Here is a 19,310-nt window from a genome sequence, read left to right as displayed (position 1 = left end):
AGGATTTCCTTCTTCCCTTAACACAGTTTTGTAACCAATCTATTTCTTCATCAAAGCAGCACCTGAAAAAATTCAATGGAATGAAAATGGATACAATATCACACACTTGAGCTGCACCCACTTAGAGCAGGACTGCTTTTAGCTCACAGACTAGCACAATGGCCTGAGCTGCCAGGGCATTCAGTGTGCCTCCCCCATCTCCTAGTTCAGCTGGCTGCATTCAAAGCCATTGTAAAACAGAGCTGTCAGAGAACTTTTGCTGGCCTTGGAGCCACTTGAGAAAAAGCTTGAAAGCACCTCAACAGAGGCTCCCTGAAAGTGCTCCATGAAGTTTTAGCAAGGTCCTTTTACTTGAGACTTTCATTTGAGAGCTACTTTCAAGGTCAGGTTCTCATCCTTGAACCCCAACTGAGCAATGCTGCAGCAGCACTGCAACCACACCCACACCTGGCCATGTACCCCACTGATCCAAACCATGGCCCACACACTCAGCTTCTTGATTTGAACTCGAACTTGCCTTGCTGCTATAGATTTGCCTGGCAATCGCTGAACTGGGACCAACCTTGCACACCAACTCCAGACTGAGTCTGACTTGCTGATTTGTCTTCCTGGCTTGTTCCTGGACCCGTCTCATCACTATGGATTTGTCTGGTGCTCTGGACTGCTGGCTGAATCAATTTACTGTCACTGGACTTAGTCTGCTCCACCCTGTTTAGGTACTGTAGGACTTTCCCATTGCCACTGAGGCCACTAGCTCTGCCAGCCTTCCTGTCACCTTTGACTACGGGCTCCTCTTCTCCTGCAGATCAGCCAGTCCTTGTTGCTCCCTGACAACAGCACACCACACCACACCGATGTCTTTGACCACCAGAAGCAACAGTGCTGGGGATGCAGTGTGCTCCATTATCATGAATGCAAAACTTCACTCTGCTTTGCAATGACAAATTTACTTGTGACTGGTTAATCCCAAAATATTTTTCTGGGGTTTAGGATTTATGGTTTTTTTAGGATGACTGTTCCACAGTAGTCCTTACTAAGAAAAGGGTATAAACATCTGACATCAGTTAAAGGGAGTAAATCATTATAAAAAAAAAGATTTCTAAAGAAATTCTTGGGGATTCAATCAGGAGAAGTTTTTTCAATGAAGAAAGAGAAGGAAAAAAGAGATAGGAAAGAGAGGCACCTTCTGTTAGGACTATAGCTACAGATGACAAAGAAAGCATCAGCAACTTCAGCCTGACCTACTTTCAGTATTTAAGCAGTTCAATTTATTTCACAGACACAACTATGTCCACTGGGACAACAGCTGTGTTTAAATCCAACGTTGAAGGGAGGTTGCAATTATCTACCTGCAAACTTCACAGCAGTAATGGAAGAAGAATGCTCATCCAGGGTCTGCTGCAGGCTGTAGTCCTTTCCAGCATCCAAGACATGAATCAGTCTATCCCGACTGGCTGAGGCTAAGAGCTTTAACCCTGTAAGAAAGTTAAAAAGAGGGCAAGACCGTTACTGAAAATCCATTTGCTCTTCCAGTCACCATTTTAAAAACAGCTTCTTAATTCATCTTAGAAACAAAACATACTGTAGCAAACTGCAGGGATGGACACTAAGAAATGCCCTCGAATTTCATACCACAAGAGCAGACAGAACAAGTTTCAATCTTAACCTACAATATTCCAAGGAAGAGTACACGAAAGATGCCTTTTTCAAAGTCTCGGTCTACTAGCCCAGTGCTATAAGCCTGCTCCAAAACCCATTGAAGATTCTGACATACCATGGCTGGACATTCTGACTTGCTCAACACTACATTCATATGCAAAAGGGAAGGACCTCCACTGCATTTACCTGTGTCAGGTTTGGAGTACTCCAGACATAGGATCTCAGAGTCATGGGCTTCCACCTTCAGCATTTCCTGAAGAGACTGCAACTCATATATCCTAAGACATAACACAGCTGATTTTAGTATGCTTAATAAAACAAGCAAAATCTGGTTTTGATTCTCATGCCTGCCCAGCCCTCACCCTGCACGAGAAGTTACGTGAGATTACCTCAGAGTGCCTATCCTGTCCCCTGAGGCCAGGTGCTCCCCACTGGGACTCACGCAGACAGTGCGTATCCCCACCTTTGTGTCCATCACTTGTGTGTCAGCTTTGTCTGCAGTTCCTCCTGAGTTGTAATCTGTGTCCAGAAGTACCTGAGTGTTGTCATCTACATAGATGATTTTCATCAAGTCCTGGGAATACAATAAACCCAGAAAAATATTAACTAGATACAAAATATTACAGTGAAGTTAGAAATATGGCTCCTGGCCCACATATAAACTTCATTGGCAGTAATTCTGTAATTGGTGGTAACTTTTAGCTAGGAGCAAACATTCAGTCCCTTCATATTGCAGCATGAAAGTTTCACAGCTGTGTTTCACAACCACCATTTGCAAAAGATTACCCTTTAGGCTGGAAACTATTAGCATCTCCTGCACAACAAAAAAGCTCTGGGATTAGTGATTACAATGTAGTAGAGGACACAGCAGGAACCTGAAAGACTTCTGAGCATCATCCAAGTCAGCCCATGCCTTTTGAGAGGAGTTCAAAAGAAGGAGCTTTTTCCACCATGAGCACATTGCTGAGAAGAGGCAGGTCAAGGCTGCTGTGCCCAAAGATCTTCCAACACAACTGGCAGCAGAAGCAAATGTCCATAAGCAATCACTGTACTGGATGAGTATCCTCACCCTTAGTATAGATGAAGTGAGGGTAAAATGTTCCTCATTAATTCTCTCAAGTCTCTGCCTCATTTAATAGACCTTTTCCAAATGAATCTCCAAGTGGTTACACAATACAGAGATTGGGAAAAATAAAAGCAGCCCTCCTGAAGCACATGATATGAACTGTTTTGGAAAAGACTAAGCTTGGTGAATCCTTGGGTGATTTATGGAAAAAACAATAGTACCCAGGGCCATTTCAGACAAGCTGTCTTTACATCTGTTATTCCCTTTATGTTTCTTCAGGTCCACAGATTTTACTAGACTTGTGCTCTACTTCCAGAGAAGCCTGTGTTGAGTTAGAGGTCCAGAGAAGTCTGGGCCTTAACTTAGGAATACTTATGCATAAAAAAGAAAAACCCCAAGAGCAAGGAGGTGACCAAACCCTGGGATCTTACATTGCTGAGGATGTTGCGGTGCAGTGCTGTGCCATGAATGTTGGAGCTCTCAGTGTTCCACAGACGAATGGTGTTGTCAGAGGAGCAGGTGATGAAAGAACCAGGGGGGAGGCATGACTGATTGTTGTCCTTCACCTCTGGATACATCTAAAGGCAGGTAAAAGCAACCTCTGAATGAAAGTGTCCTGCACTGGCATCCTAGATACCAGAAGCAAGTTTCAAAACAGAGTAAAAGGAAAGAACTGTCCTCTCTGCTTTGTAAAGGTGAGAGCCAGACAGGAGTTCTCCTAAGGAAACCCTGTTTCTAAACCACAGCTTCATATTCATTTCAAACAAATGCTGAATGAGCTTCCCTGAATGTAGAACATCCCTTTAAGAAGCCTGCAATAAGCCAGCATTCTTTACTCCTGATGGTTCAAAGAGCACCTCAAAGACCATGCAACAACACTGCACTGTTGTCTGAGAATTTCAAGTACTATTGTCAATTTATAAACCATGAGGAAAGGGAGATAAGTGATTAATAAATAAAAAAGAGTCCTCAACCTCTTCACACTTTCTTGCTCACCACAGACCTTAAATGCCTTTTTCTGTGGTCAGCAGCAAACACATGTATTGGTGAAAGAAGCTCTTCCATCTAGCTTTATCTTTTTCTGTCCCTTCTGTCACCTCTCACCTTTTTGTGGTGATATACATATTTTTTTCCCAGTAACACACTGCAATTAAAACATTTGGTCAGCACCTGCAGTGCAGCCAAAGAACTGCCTCCAGCTCCAACCCAAGCCCCATAACAACCACAGTAACCACAGAAAGAAAATTGAGTCAACTCTTTCTCTCCGCTTTAAGTATTTATATTCAAATTTGGCAGCTCTTCAGATGACTTCCCCAACCACCACTCACAATCCAAGACTTGCACCTGCAGACAATGTTCCCTGTCTATCTTTACCTCAACGTTCCACACGCAGGAAGAGTGGTACAAAGCAGAGTACACCTTGCCCACTTTCTTCGGGTCTTTGACATCCCACACATACAGGCTGTGGTCATTGTATACACAGGAGAGCCACTGGTTGGTGGGATCAAACGTCAAGGCAATTGTGTCCGGATACTTCGCATCAGCCATACCGGAGAAAAGACGACTGTGCAAAGAGAGAACAACAGCCTGGTTAACTTGTGCTCTCCTGGGGTCTGAGCAAGGACGTCGAACATGGGAGCTCAGATTTGCTGCAGGGATCTGGTTCGATGAACAATTCACTATGGTGAATACAGGTAGAGTGAGTAGCTGGCTGGGAAGGCCTATCAGTTGAACAAGCAAAGTCCCAAGGAAAAAAGAAAATCCCATAGCAAAAGTCATTCTCCTTACCATTCAACCCAGAGTCCCACCACAGACAGGCATTTCATTCCCCCTGAAGAACCACCAAAGAGTACACTTGATCATCACTGGAGGTTATCATCATTTACCACTGCATAACCAAGTGGTAAAATCCAAGTCAAGCAATCTCAAAAGAAAGGGGAAGATGGAGGAATAGCAGCACCAAGGGGAAGCATGCTGCTACTTAAAATACAGGAGCACAACAGCACAATGAACAAGGGAATGATTCATTTCAGCTGCCACTTGTCTGACATGCTTCCCTTCCACCCCTGCCCAGCACAAAGGCCAGCTTGGGGCTGCTTGGAGCACTCATGAGATCACAGAATCACAGAATTGAAGGGGTTGGAAGGGACCTCAAAAGATCATCGGGTCCAACCCCTCTGCCAAAGCAGGTTCCTTAGATGGGCAACTGCAGATGGGCACAGTCCTTTCTAGGCAGGCAGGTTATCTGAAGCAAACTTAAATACAGAGGGATTCTGTAGAAGAAGGAAACACTCCCTTTCCCAGCTTGTAACGATTGTGCCAATGCGAACCCCGTATTTCCTCAACAGGGGTCTTCCATTAAGTGCTGCATAGAGAAGGAGCTATTCTCTTGATGTGAGGTGAACTCACCCATCTCACAACCCTGCTAACAGTACTGAATAACGTAATTACTGCCAGAGCGTTAGGGTGTTGAGATCAGGCAATTTAAAAGGACTGATGAAGATGCAGGGATGAGGGCCAAAATGAATCCAAGTACACTGGACAATTGGAGCCCTGCTTCTCCAAGTGAAAAACTTTGAGGGCTAAGAGTGCAGCCCAGACCCTATCAAAAAATCAAGTCATGAATACAGTTGTGGGCAGTTGTGGACAACCAGCATCCCACAGAAAGGCTCTGGCATTTGTGGGAATATAAAGAGTCCTGTGTTTTCAAGCTTTTTGGAAGTAATAAAAAAATGTTAAAATTGTAATCAACCTTAAAAATGCATGCTTAAGAATCACATGAATGTTTCTACTTGACTGATGGATGAGAGCAGCAGACAGTACTTTTAAATGGTCTGTGTATGCAATTGCTTGGCTTAGCACCACCAGAAACCAGTAAAACTTTAAACTGAAATAGTTCCTTTTCCAGCTTCATTATTGGATTATCATTCCACAGATACTCTGGAGAAGGGCTATGCAATGTACTGTTTGAACTTTTTACCTCAAGTTCCCAACAGAAGTTTAGAGAAAGCATGCTGAGACACTCAAGAAAAAAAAAATTGTTTCTCTCTGTAGATGTTGGAACTCCAGATATCCACTAGAACGATAGCTGGTGGATTCATACACCTTTGGATTCCTTTTCCCACTAGGAACAGCAGTGGAAAAGAGGCAACAGAAGAAAACTGGGAAATTGTCTATCTCAGAAGGTGAGAAATTGAGAGCCAAGGCAGAAGACACTGGGGCAATGGAGGAAAACAAGACAACAAAGTACAAGATTGAGGGAAGAGAAATCCTGAGGGAAACAGTGGGAGATTCGGGTTGATAAAAGATTGCAACAGAGCCTTTGAAAAGATACCACACAAAAGCCTGGGCATCTGTTAACAATGTAAGTTGCTACAGAAAGTCTTCAGCCCTTACACCAGCAATAACCAAAAAATGTGCCACGGGTACAGAAGCAACTGAAGTGTGCCGCAGCATCCCATACCCTCTCTGCCTGCTTGCTCAGAGTAAACCAAAATCAAAAAGCCACCAGACAGGAGCAATTCCATGGAGATGAGGAAGAAGACGTGCTGTGTAATCTAGCAACCAGCTTTGGGCTTTAGCCCAGCCATGCCAGGCAACGCTGTTAGAACTCGGGGAGATCAGCCACACACTGCCAATTTTAATCCATAAAAAGAGCACAATCCAGATGGCAAAAGTCTGGGGAACAGTTTTAACCCACACAAGCCTCCCCTGCCCCCTTCAATCCTCTCCACAGTACCTGGCCTCAGTCACACTTGCGATGTCTGTTCCCAAGAAATGCGGCTTCGGCAGCGTGGTGACAAAGTGAAGGTTCAGAGGGTTAAAAATCCGCACAGTGCCATCAGCGCAGCCACAGAAGATGTAATCATGATTCACGGAGATGCAGTTTGCCACAGTGGTCTGAAGAGGACAGAGTACAAGGCTTGTGAGCAATGCACTTTCACTGAAAAGCTCACCAAACACACAACAGAGAGAACAGCAAATTGACAGACAAAGGAATCATGATCAGAGAAGTGAAGTGAACTCGAGCCCTCTGGGACTAAGAAAAAGGCTAAAAATCCATATTTCTTTCCTGAGGAGCTTCCACCTGAGTCGTATTCTGAACATTGTTTTTTGTTCCTTTGTTATATTCAGTTCCACCATCAGGCAAGCAGCACCTCTCCCTGTACTAGTGCACCAATACATTACCTGTCCAAGGGGACAAGAAAAAAAAAAGAAAAAAAAATGTTCTCCCCCCTTCCAATGGGATCTCTACAAATGGCAGAAAATGGTAAAAATGGACTGTGACGATACGGGGATGAGTTCAATGCAAAACTGTTTTCCAACTTACTGTGAAGCTGTCTGTATTCTGAGCGAGAGTGAAAGGCAGAGTTTAGAGAAGAAAGGAAAGAAAAGAAGAGGCATTTCACTTGAGAGAAATCATGGAAAGATTTTTGCCTTGGTTTTAATGCATTGGATTCTTTCAGGTGAGCATCTTACATCCAAGTGACATGAAAATAAGCCCTGTAAAATTTCAACTACAGGCTAACCCGGTATTTTAGAATAGCCAAACCCACTACCTACTACCTAGGGAACCTGTATGTGAGACACACAAGCCAGGTTAGATGCTGCAGAGGGGGTAGAAATCAGAAACCTTCAAATACTCCTACTTACGCAGGCCAACTAAAGAAGGACAGCACAGGAGTTGCCAAAGCTACTTCAGGACATTGCTTGTCCAGAAGGGCAGTTACTGTAACACTGAGACTTGAGAATGAAAAAGTCTCAATGATTAATAAAATCCCTCTGCCAAGAAGCAGTGCCATTTTGTCTGGCTTTCCAACTGGAGTAAGTCACAAAGTGGCAGAGGCCCAATGACTCTTACTGCTGGTGGCCAGCTGGTGCTGAGTGCCCTTTATTATTTGTTGTTCCTGCTCTGCTTCAGCAGGCATGAATTATTACAGGACAGACAGAACAAAACTCACCCTCAGCTCCACCCACTTGTCCAACAGTCTCTTTTCATTGAATTCACACAGCAGGCCTGAGGATGTGATACAGAAGGTGCTGTCAGCTTTTTTGCCCCTTCCACATGCCACATCTGCAAAGAAGTTGTTCCTTAGCTCTCCAAGCAATCCTGAGCGACCTAGCAAAGGTACTGTAGCATTGACCTACCAATAAAAAAAACAGTTTGTTAGAAACAGTGAGGCACTCCAGGCAGACAGACTTATTTTTAAGAACAACAAGCCTTAAGTGCTGAAGAACCTCAAAGAAAGGGAACTGCAAACACCCTACAAGGAAATGTAGTGACACGTTTTACTTGCTGCAGACCCACTGGTTGCATAGTGTACTGAGACCATCAGTGGAACAGAATATGACTAGTGTCACCAAAGATCAGCATAAAAAACATACAACCCGGAGACAGCAGAACCCCCCACAGGAAAACCCACCTTTTTTCATGGCCAATCTGTGATTTATACCAAACGCCAACAGGTGGTCCACACATGAAGTAGGACCATCTGTTCATAAGCACTCAGAAAAATGAGCATACATGGATTCTGTCCCCCAGAGAAGACGAGGACAGCTAAAAGGTTAAACGCTTTAGCTGAAACTTCAGAAATAACACTCACAACCTCCTGAGATGCTCATACCAATATCAAACAGCTCTCCCTACTTCGGTGCTGCAAGGAGCTCAATAACTGCAGCTCTTTTCTATTTTTTCTCCTTTGGAATATCTGACTACTAAAGAACAAGCATGATTGGATGCAGCCCCAGCAGCCATGCTTCTGCTTCAGCACAGGGTAAAACAAGCACATGGTGCCTCTGCAGCATGCATTTGCTACCATCCTACAGGGAGATTAAAACCTGAGAGCCAGGTGTGGAGGGCTGCTCCTGAACCCCAGCAAAATGAAAGAATTCCCAGTTCCCACAGCTTACTGGGGCAAAATCCACCCTGCCATAAGATGAAAGTGCTTTTTCACAGCTTGACCTCAATAAGCTCTTTCTCACCTTGGAGGTTTTGCTATCATCCAGGTACCAGAACTTGATGTGCCGATTTCCAGCAGTGACAAAGTAACTGCAGTCCTCTGAGAATGACACAGCTGTCACCTTACTCGAGACTTTGTTGGCTGCCACTACAATGTTTTTCTGGAAACATAATCATTTAGATAGCTTAATTTCTTTGCTCAGAAGAAAAGGAAACTCATTTCACTTACAGGCATATTCTCATTACAAGTGCTGCAGCAGGGAAAAGATGAGACCCAAACCTATTCACTCTTGAATACAACCTCCCCAGCAGAAGCTGGGAGCACTGATTTGGCAGATAGCACATTTATATTCAATTCCACATCCGCATTATCTGGGACTGAGAAGTCAGCAGTCGCTAGTGACTGCAGGAACTGGCATCTGAGCCTCGACTCGCTGGTTGCACAATCACAGGGAGCTCAAAGCAAACCCATTTCCCTTTCTAAACAGAAAGGCACACTGTAGGCGAGCACAAGGAGGAACTCTCCCAGCCTCCAGGCAGCAGTGTAGGTAAGGCACTCAAGATAGGGAACAGATATTTTCCATAAGGAAAACAGTACTGGTTCCTCCATAAATTCTCCCTTCTGTTTAAAGGCAGAAAGCTTTATAGAAACACCCAGAACACAAAAAGCCCACGCCTGTACTGTACAAAATTTGCTGCACCTCTCTGTGCATTTCAAAAGGTCAAAAGTTTAGGAAAAGGAAAAGAAAATGGACTGTGGCAATAATAGGGACACAGAAAGGGAATGGACATTGTCCAAGCAGAACAGGCAGACAACAGGAGCTCATTGTCCCCAGGACCAGCTCTCAGTTTTCCTCCTCCCCATCTTTCCCCAGGGAGGAGTGGTAGAAGTTTGAATTTTTTAAAAATATATATATATTTATTTTTTTTTCACAAAGCCACCTATATGCAGTCCCCCACATGCTGTGCATTATGTTAATCTTGGAGTTTCTACTTTCATTCGCGTAACTTGAAAGAACCAAAAGACTGAGCACTCAATTTCCAACCCTGACACACATGCTTAAAGCATCACCACACAGGTCAGTCATACAAAATAATAGAAAGGCCAAACTTCAGCTCATGTAAGAGAACTAAATTAAAGCATAGGAAATGTGATGAAGAGGGTAACAAACTAAATAAGTGGACTTATAAGCTGCATCGCATGAAATTTAACAGATGCACTGAAGTGTGCTTTTTAAAACACATCTTTTAGAGAGGGTTACTGCACCTGAAGAGGTTGCAGGAGCTGACCTAAAACATAAATGCTTAGCTTTTACTAATGCAGAAGGCTCTAAGCCTTTCTGTAAATGTGTGTGTAGTTTTTGTTTTGTTTTGTTTTCAATATAAACAACACATACTTGAATGTTTTTTAATGGATAAAACAAAGGCATTATTTCCACAGAATGTTGCTTCAACCCAATGGCAGACAGCATGGCCTCCATCACCTTTCTTTAAATTCCCATTCCAAATCATCAAGGAAGGAATTGAAGCAATACAGATGCTGACACAACAAAAGCAAAATGAGCCAAGGGCATCCACTACACCAACAAAGAATCCCTGGTTGATGAGAGTTTCCTTCCTCAACCTCGTAAATTAGCTTTCTAACAAACCTCTAAAAAAGCACGAGGCTTTGACAAGGTTTCAGAGCCCAGGCTTTTCCGACAGGACAGCAAGATGTCACGCGTCTCCAAGTCTGGAGAATATCCCTGCACTGAAGTGATTTAGACCATCCCTAAGGGACCATAGCTTTCTCTTATGTCCATGCTTGTCTGCATCTATAAGTGTCAAAAAAACAAACACAGAAAAGGGCAGAAAGCAAGACAGAACTGAAATAGCTTAATGACAGACTGCCCACTCTTTTTAATTTAACAACTCCGTGGTCCACTCAACCTCCTGAAGAACTTACCTTCCATGACCACACGTTGACAATCATGTCATGCTGGTACCCCACTGACACAATGTACTTGGAGCTGGGGGAGAATGCCACGCAGGCCACCCCGTACTTGTGCTCCTGCAGCTCAGCCACCTGGGTTCTCTCAGCGACATCCCACACCCGCACAGCCGGCATGTGTCCGCTCTGGAGGGGAGAAGAACACACACAGAACAGGAAACATAATTCCTGAGGGCAGTTCTGACAGATTCAAGCATACGTAAGTGTGGGGGCTTGGAAAAAGATGTGTAGTTGCTGGAATCACGGCAGGGTGAGGTGAGACTTTTCCTTTCAAATCTTTAAAGCCCAAGTTGAGGCTGCCAACCTAATGAGCATATGCATTTCAACAGGTGTCTGAAGGCGCTAAGACTACCTCGCTTGCTTTAATCCTTTTCTTACCCTCCTCAGAGAACACCCAAAGATTATAACACTACCTTTCATGTACATCCCTGATATCTGCAAAGGGAATTCACAGCCAGTTTCTGGAAAGGATTACGTGACATTGCATCTCTGGACTCAGTGCAATGAAAGGCCCTAACACAACACAGACATTGGAGATCCCAAACCAGGTCATGCCATACAAAAACATGATGTGACTGTTTAATTATCACACACCACTTCAGGGAGGAATATGGGAGACTAACAGTACCATTTCTGTCACAAGGGTAACATGTGAATGCGTGCTGCCTGAAAGAACATGGGCAAGGCAGTACCAGAGAAAGGCATTGAGAGAAAAATGTCCTTTGTTTTTATGTTTGTTCTTAAAAGAAAGAGAAGCTCATAGACTTCAGAAATGCCAAGTCAGCACCTTCTGCCAGACAATTCCATTTTTTTTCCTTAGTTATTTGTTATTAATGCAAAATAAAACAAGAAGCAGAAGATGAGCTGAAATGTTGGCCAAGAATGTGCCTGATGAGCAAATCCTACTCAAGAGCCTATCATGATTTCACATTGTAATCTGTCAAAACGGTAGCTTGCCTGATAACATTTCCATGGCAACATGGCAAAATGGTACCTTTCCTGAGCAGGGTTAAGTCGTTTGACTGTGTGGGAGAGGCAACTCCGATCACAAGAAGGAGAAATCAAATCTTTAGCAACTCAGAACTGTGAATGTTTAATTGTTCTGTCCAAAAGCTTTGCCAAGCAACTGCTTGTAGCCCAGAAGGGTGCCATGGTCAGATTTTGTTACAGTTAGTGCAGTTCTCCTGCACAGCAGAGCACAGGTCTCAAGCTGGCTGTCAAGATGCTACAGTGAGCTAAATCAGCTGCTCTTTCAAGCAATTACTGTACTTAAACAAATGCATATGTGTGTATATAAATATATATACATATTTCCTAACATCTTAGCATAAACCTGTGGACCTTAAGAAATTGAATTCATATTCAGTCATATAATAAATGTTCACCAAAAGCAAGCAATGCGTCATCCCCACGCATGAGCAATTTATGCCTCCATAGGGAGAAAAAAAAATAATTTTCCTTTGTATTGAAATATTCAAAAGACATTTGATGTGTATGGCATGCCAAGGACAAATCTCTGTGCTCTCCTTCCTGAAAAGCCAGTCGTGCAGGAAGCTAAGTTGCTAAGAGGCAGAATTAGCATGAGGCTGCTAAAAGCGAGTTTGACAAAGTGAACTCAGTAAGCATTTCCCTGGGGGACCACCCACAGGACCAAGCAAGAAGAGGAAGAGGCTGCTGACACCGGCAGGGGACACCACTCCACCAAGTTCAAACTCAAATGTCAGGCATGTGGGAGGATACAAAAAGAGAAATGGCCTTACAACAGGGCAAGAGGAGACATGTTTTGCAACAAGCCACAAAAAAACGAAAAACAACACACCAACTTTCAAGTATAACTGGAAAAGTTTTTTGTTTTTTTTTTTGTTTAATCAAAACTTGCCCTTTGTCCCAGTGAAGTGTCAAACTAGAAAGCTTGGGTTGTCAGTAAGAAAAATATCCATTTCATTTTTCATCTCTTTTCCTACCTCACATGGAAAGAATAGAGCAGCAGAGAGGTACAAAAAGAGAGTTGTTTGTTTTTTAATTTATTTACTTACATACGCATAAAAGAAAATTACATATAAAATCATATGTTGTTTATTTTTTAAAACTTCTAGAATATAAGAAGCACTTAAATTACAGTATAAAATCTTGTGCTTTCACTAAAAAGTTAACAACAAAATCTCTGATGGAAAATCCATGTTTTTCTGTTTTTTTTGTGTGTGTGTCAAGGTAGCCTCCATCCCAAAACACTACTGTTTCTATCGTTGGCCTGATCCATGCAGGATTGAGGCTAGGGAGCTACCCAGTGGCATGACAACTGCCATCACAGTGACTGCTCCAGGGCCCTCTGGAGTGAACAGCCTCCTTCTTGACAGGGCTGTGATATACTTTTCTTCTCTGTGGCTGAGGCTCAGGAGGGGACATGTTTCACACATGCTCACTCCCCATCTCTTACAGAGGCACAGAGACTAATGATAACTTATTATTAATCACACACAAGAGCAAACTGAGCCCAACCATAAGGGGGACAGGCAACATTTCTGTGGATTTCTAACATCCAGCAATTCCAAACTCATGACATACAGTCCATGTTCTGAACTTCTCATGCACAACAGACATGCGGTGGAGTCATCCTTATTCTCCCCCTTAGGCATGTTTGAAAAGAAGAAGTAATTGTCACCCCCAGCCAAACATACAATGCCAAACCACAGGCACCAGCATCTTCTGTCACTATTCCTAAAGCTTCAATCCACATGCACTTTTCACTTTCTCCACAACACTATTCAGCTTCAGCTACTTCCTGATATCCTGAAGGAACAAGGATAAACTCTGTCAAAGGACCATCCAAGTACTCTTCACTAGACTAGAGTAGAGCCATGCTGTGTGCTCTTTCACTTATTTTCACCCTATCTTCAGGTCACAGAAGCCACTCCAGACGATCTGTCCCACAAGCCGATGAAAGAAAACACACTAAGAAACTGCAAGCAGGAATCCAGAGCCACCCATAATCCAGCTGGTCCACCCAAAGGTACAACATTAAAAGAGATTTCTGTGTAAAGGCAACTCACTGGCTTGTTTTTTATAACACTCTCTACCATGCTTCAAAATGTGCTGGACAAGGTGTGTCTCCTCTCACACTTACCTCTCCTGTAACCAAATATTTTCCATCTGGAGAGAAAGCAAGTGCTGTAATTGTTTTCCTAAAACAGAGAAAATGACACTCAGAAACATTTCCAACATGTGATTTCATTTCAATACATCATGACTGGGGAGTAGGCTGGGACAAACTGGAAAGAGGCTCAAATCACATGTAATAGCCTGACATAATAGTTTTCTTTTACCAGACGTCTTAACACTTGCCCTAGTGATTCCCTGGTGCTTAAGTCTCTAGCAGCATGCCTACAGCACTGGAAAAGCTCCAGAAGTCAAGGTTTATCTTCATATTTATGTCTTTATTCCAGATGCAGGACCACGTCCCAGTCCTGGCTCCAATAATGAGGAAATAGTTTCAGGTTAAAAAAAAAAATCATACAGATACCATGGAGTTCTTGCAAGAGTCCCCCCATGTCATGCCTGCTAAAGTTCCTCATGAGGCCACAACGTTTCTGAGCTATTGCCTCATCAGTAACAGCACCCCACATTAGAAGGAGCTAGAGTCGAGCCAGCAGGCAGCCTCTCCCCAAGGCAATCCTCACTGAGAGGGGATTTAGCTGGAGCAACAATTCCCACTTTGTTCAAGCCATAAAAACCTTGAAATTCATCTCCCACAGAAAGCAAGACAGCTTGAAACTTCACTCACCTGGAACTGTTCAGAATATGGTGTTGCTTATTTTTTCTAGGGTTGAACAGCACAACAACACACCTACATGGAGGAAACAGAAGAAAAACAAGAATAGACATAAGTATTTGTATAAAGAAAAAAAAAAAAGAGTCATCCTTGCTGGCAGAGCAGCAGCATAAGCAGCCCCAAAAAGCTGTTCCATACGCCAACCTCATAGGCTGAGCTGTGCTTAACTGGACAGTGGAAAGGAAGAATTGTAAGTCTCTCCCATGTTGAGGTACACCGTGTGCTAGTATCATAAATAATTGTCTCTTGCATCTGCGAGCCCTGAGTCTCTGATTGCTCAAGCTGGATGGAAAGATTAATCATGAAAGTCTAGGCAATGGCCCTAATGGATTAGGTTCCCTGCCATAAACATGACCCTATGCACTGAGCACCAAACCATCATGTCTAGACCAGTGCAAAGATGTCAGGATGAAGGAAAAAGGTGCTCTTTCAGAAAAGCTCAGGGTTGGGATGAGGAGCTGCACCTTGTCCATAACACTGGAGAGGACAGAAAGCTGTTGAGTACAGCATGAGAGGTGGCTGGCCAGTTCAGAAGGGAAAAACCATGATGTCAAAACTCATTGACCTGAGGGATATATCTGAATAAACAATTTGCTTAGGGACTCTGCATAAATCTCTATTACTTGCTTCTGCAGCTCATCTGAAACTCCTGGTAAGCAATAGGTTGCTCCATCAGGAGCAAACCAGTCACTGGCTGGGAGGGGTGTGAAGGAGAAGAGGCTCCTCTTCCCCACAGATCTTTCCAATAGCTTGTTGCCTTGGTGTCTCAGCCCACCACAAGCAGCCTGGAGCATTCCCAGGCCCTGCATCTTCCCCACTCTCCACAAACACTTAGCACAATTTCAAAAATTCTCACGTAACAGCATTTGTCTTGTCTTGTAGAACAGAGCAGTAGCCAGTGGATATGAAAAAAAAAAAACAAAACACCCCCACACAAAAGGCCCTTCCTGCTCCTGCCTGAAAGCATAAAAGGAAGGGAAAATTGGCCTCAGGCAGAACAGCAATTGCTCTAATGACTTGGTGCCCTATCTCTCACTTCACCTCTAAAATAGAAATCGTGGGTTTTGTCTCTCGCTCTGTATGCGCACGCTGCCAGAGCTCGGAGGCCTGGCTCCTCCTGCTGCAGCAGTGCCAGCAGAGCACTGAAGGATGCCCCAGCCCCGCTGCCAGCAGCCCTCACTGCTGGGGACTTCACTCACGTCACCATCACGCTGGGGCTCACCCACGACGTGTGCCAGGCCACAGACACCAGTCACAGGAGAAACACAGCAGGGAGAAGTTGTAGAGCTGGCCTGAAGCAGCCAAGCAGAAAGGCAAAAGCTGAGCCATCGCAGGAGCCAACTTTTGATGCAGGCTGCAAACCTGTGCCTGGGCAGCACGGCGCTGCACTCGCCAACACCGGGTCTTCCTGGCCCCTCTCCGTGCTGCTGGCAGCGCTGCAGGCATGGCTCGGGTTTGACAGGGCCTCACCTGGGCTGGCAGGTGTGCATTTTGAGATGGAAAAGAGAAGAGGAAGGAGCACTGACACACCAAGGCCTTGCGCTCACAGCCCTTGGCTGAAGCTACCATGCTCCTCTAACATCACTAGCTCAAAGCAGACACTGTCACAGGGTACCAAAGCCTGAACCTCCACATCACCGACCAGTCACAAGAAATGCCCCCCAGTCAGACTATTCTACATTTCCACCCATGCCCCACATTAAAGTCATAAAAGCACCAAACTTTCCTAACGGTTAAGTCAGACAGCCATGACCGGAGACACAATCTTGTGGAAGAGCAGTGAAAGTGTAAAGCAGGAGCCCATTCAGGCTGGGACTGAGCCTTCCACGCTTTTTACCCCGCAGAACCAAACTGGGAAGTTTCAAGTCAAAGCTATGCTATTTATTTCTGAAGGATTAGTGTAAAGAAGCAGGTGGTTTGTGATCCATTAACAAGTCAGGGGAGGTTAAGCCTTGCAAATCACAAGATATGAAATAGGAAGTTAGCAGATGTGAGAATCCATCTAATCCCAAGCCTTCAGCTAAGCAGAAAAGCAAAGTCAAACTCCATTCTGTGAACTTGGATATGTTTAATGGACCCAAATCCTGCTGGGTTATAACAGTGACGATTTTTGCTCACAATAAGCTTCAAAGAAAGCATTAGAAAGAATCAAGGAAAGACACAACATCCTGTCAGATACCTTCCTATGCATCCTGCACAAAAAAAAAAGGGCTTCAGAGAAGTGAACACAGTCTAAAAACACAGGAAAGATGCAAAAAACAAGCCACGGTCTTCAAACCAGGCAAGCAAACAAACCACTTCCTAGAATAGTATAGTGAAACACTAAGGGCTTTACCCTGAGTAACTTACACAGCAGAGCCTTTGACCACTTACAATCATGAGTTTTAGCTTGAATGTGCTCCAGAGCTGGCTGTCTCCCTGCCAGCCTGCCTTCCTGCTGGCTTCCTCGCCCCTTCTTAGCTCCCAGCAAAGACCAGGCCCCATGGGGGAGGCAAGGCTCCCCAGCTCACCCACGAACTGCCAAAGCACCGCAGCAGCCACACAGGCTCTAGTCCCACAGCAGCAGGCACTGGCATGGGTATTTTAACTCTGTCCTAACACACCTATGTCAGATTCACTGAGTCAGACTCATAATGAACAAGCCCTATCTGGAAGGGAAAAAGAAAAATTCAGTGACTCCTTAGGAGTCTGCAAGCATTGATTTATGCCACTAAAAGGTCACTTTAACCCATATGTTTACAGAAACAAGATTGCGAGTGCTTATATTGAGTTGTAAACCATATTTGCTAATATATTATGGCCTTGTATACCAGTAAAGTTATTTGGCTAGGCTCAACTAGTCCTTTCAGCTTGCTTTCTTAAATGAGCTGCTACCCAACAAAAGCTACCCCACTACTCTGCTGGTTTTCCACCATCGCCCTCCTGTCTGCCATACACAGGAGCAAGGACAATGCCAGGCAGCTCCAAGAGATGCTTGTTCAGCAGGATGGCAGCCACGAGCCACACACCTCACGGCAGGGCACAGGCACTGTTCTGGGAGTCAGCAGCACCTGACTTGGAAAACTGGCTCCGTCGCAAAATGCACAGGAAGGCGTGTAGTCATGGAGAGCACATCTCAAAGCGCAGAATTTAACTACTTTCACCATTTTTAACCACTTCTGAGAGTTCAGGGCAACCTCGATGCCTGCTCAGACACTTGCAGCTCAGCTCGGCATGGCAGCTCCTCCACCCCACGCAGCCAGCAAGTCAGTCTTTAGCAGAACCTGCAGCAGTTCCCCAGACAAGGTGGCTTGGAGCCCATGGGGATGCTGGGTGTGCTGTTTTAGCAAGGTAAATTGGTCTAGCAAAATACAGGGAATGGGGACAAGGAATGGTCAGATCTCTGACCCACCTATTCAATGCTTCCTCCAACTTCATTATGGCTACCAAGCCCTCAGGAGACTCAAAGTACCTACTCCTTTCCGTTTATATTGGCTTTAATCTTAGTTAAAATAATAAAAATAATTACCATGGAAAATTGCATATAAGAGCATACACCCATCTATCCGCCCTACACTTTTGTCTGCTGCTTTATAGGACCGCATTCAGCATTTTACAGCCAGAGGGGTGGAAAGGACGCAAGGGATGAGAGCACTCAGCTTTTTGTTCCTAGCCTCCCACTGTGGATGCAAACCAAGCAAAGTACTTCAGACATGCACTGTATAATGGTCACATCACCTCTCTGCCCGCCCCACCCTTTCCCCAAACTGAAGCTGTCAAAACAAACTCAAGTTCTCAAGACGCTTTTGTCTGAAGAGAACTTTTTCAATGCTAGTGCCAACATGAAAACTAACACCAGCTTCAAAAGCACCTCACATGGGACCTACAAACACCACTGACCTAGTGCACTCGAGCTGTTTAGAAGGTCAGCATTGTTAACAACCTTGTTTCAGCACAAACTCTACCTTCTCTGCAGCTGCAGGCAGGGCTCGATGACATCAGCATCTTTTCATCCACGAATACATCCTGATTCCCGAGACATTTACAGAAAATATTCACTGCCATACAGACTGCTTCTATGATAGAAGCCGTCTATCAGCCAGCTGAGATCAAGTGTCCTGTTTGTTTGCATGCCGGTTCCTGCAGGGGCCATTGGCAATTGCACACATATTTCAGGAATTATTTCTAGGTCTATGATGTCACCCACAACCTTTAAGCAACACCTTCCTGATGCAAGCAGCTTTTAAAGACAAATTGGCTGTGGCTTCCCTCCCAGGTCTCCTCTTCCCTGTGGGGCACCCAGGTAACTTCAAACACAGAGGACAGAATTGGCTGTCACAGCTAAGTCAAGGATTTTTGGAGACAGCTCCATCAGGGAGCCCATGTGGGTCAGGCAGCCAGGAAGCAGGGAAAGGCCCCTGGCAAAGTTTTCCAAGCCTCCATGAAGGCACAGCCCTATCTTGCACACACACAACTGTGCACCATATATGCAGATAAAAAGCTGGTGTTGTTTCAAAGGGGGAAAAGAGGAGGGGAAGGAGTGTCCGAACAGTTCCCATTGGCTCCTGCAAAAGGAAAAAAAGCCCAAAGTATAAAAAAGAAGCAATTTCCCCAAGCTAAATATAGGAGCAGGAATGGAGAGGAATCGGACGTCAGTATCACATTTACATGAAGCATCTGACTCACTAAGTCAGCAGCAGCGGGTCACTCTGTGCCCCCCCCTTTTACTTCTGCCTCTCCTCCTCCCAGCTTCACTCCTGTTGTTGCCCAAATCCTAGTTCCTGAACATCTCCTCATTGCCCTCCTTGCACATCCCTCCAGTCTCAGC

At 44.6% G+C, this 19,310-nt stretch overlaps 1 protein-coding gene across 7 annotated transcripts in view; it reads right to left on the bottom strand.

Annotated features, from left to right (window-relative positions):
• MAPKBP1 (mitogen-activated protein kinase binding protein 1) overlaps positions 1-19,310 on the bottom strand; it is a 95,475-nt gene that overhangs the window by 32,581 nt on the left and 43,584 nt on the right. For all 7 annotated transcript variants that reach the window (XM_072038766.1, XM_027459095.3, XM_072038763.1 and 4 more), the window contains 11 exons: positions 14,456-14,518; positions 13,799-13,856; positions 10,630-10,800; positions 8,708-8,845; positions 7,687-7,869; positions 6,465-6,625; positions 4,100-4,289; positions 3,157-3,303; positions 2,049-2,233; positions 1,846-1,937; positions 1,350-1,475 (listed from right to left, as the gene is read on the bottom strand). In XM_072038766.1, the coding sequence (XP_071894867.1) occupies positions 1,350-1,475; positions 1,846-1,937; positions 2,049-2,233; positions 3,157-3,303; positions 4,100-4,289; positions 6,465-6,625; positions 7,687-7,869; positions 8,708-8,845; positions 10,630-10,800; positions 13,799-13,856; positions 14,456-14,518 (1,514 nt within the window). The remainder of the gene's footprint in view (positions 1-1,349; positions 1,476-1,845; positions 1,938-2,048; positions 2,234-3,156; positions 3,304-4,099; positions 4,290-6,464; positions 6,626-7,686; positions 7,870-8,707; positions 8,846-10,629; positions 10,801-13,798; positions 13,857-14,455; positions 14,519-19,310) is intronic.

The sequence above is a fragment of the Anas platyrhynchos genome, chromosome 5, assembly GCF_047663525.1.
Source record: "Anas platyrhynchos isolate ZD024472 breed Pekin duck chromosome 5, IASCAAS_PekinDuck_T2T, whole genome shotgun sequence".
Taxonomy (NCBI): Eukaryota; Metazoa; Chordata; class Aves; order Anseriformes; family Anatidae; genus Anas; species Anas platyrhynchos.
Note: the sequence above shows the minus strand (reverse complement) of the source record. Positions and strands in the feature narration are given on the sequence as shown.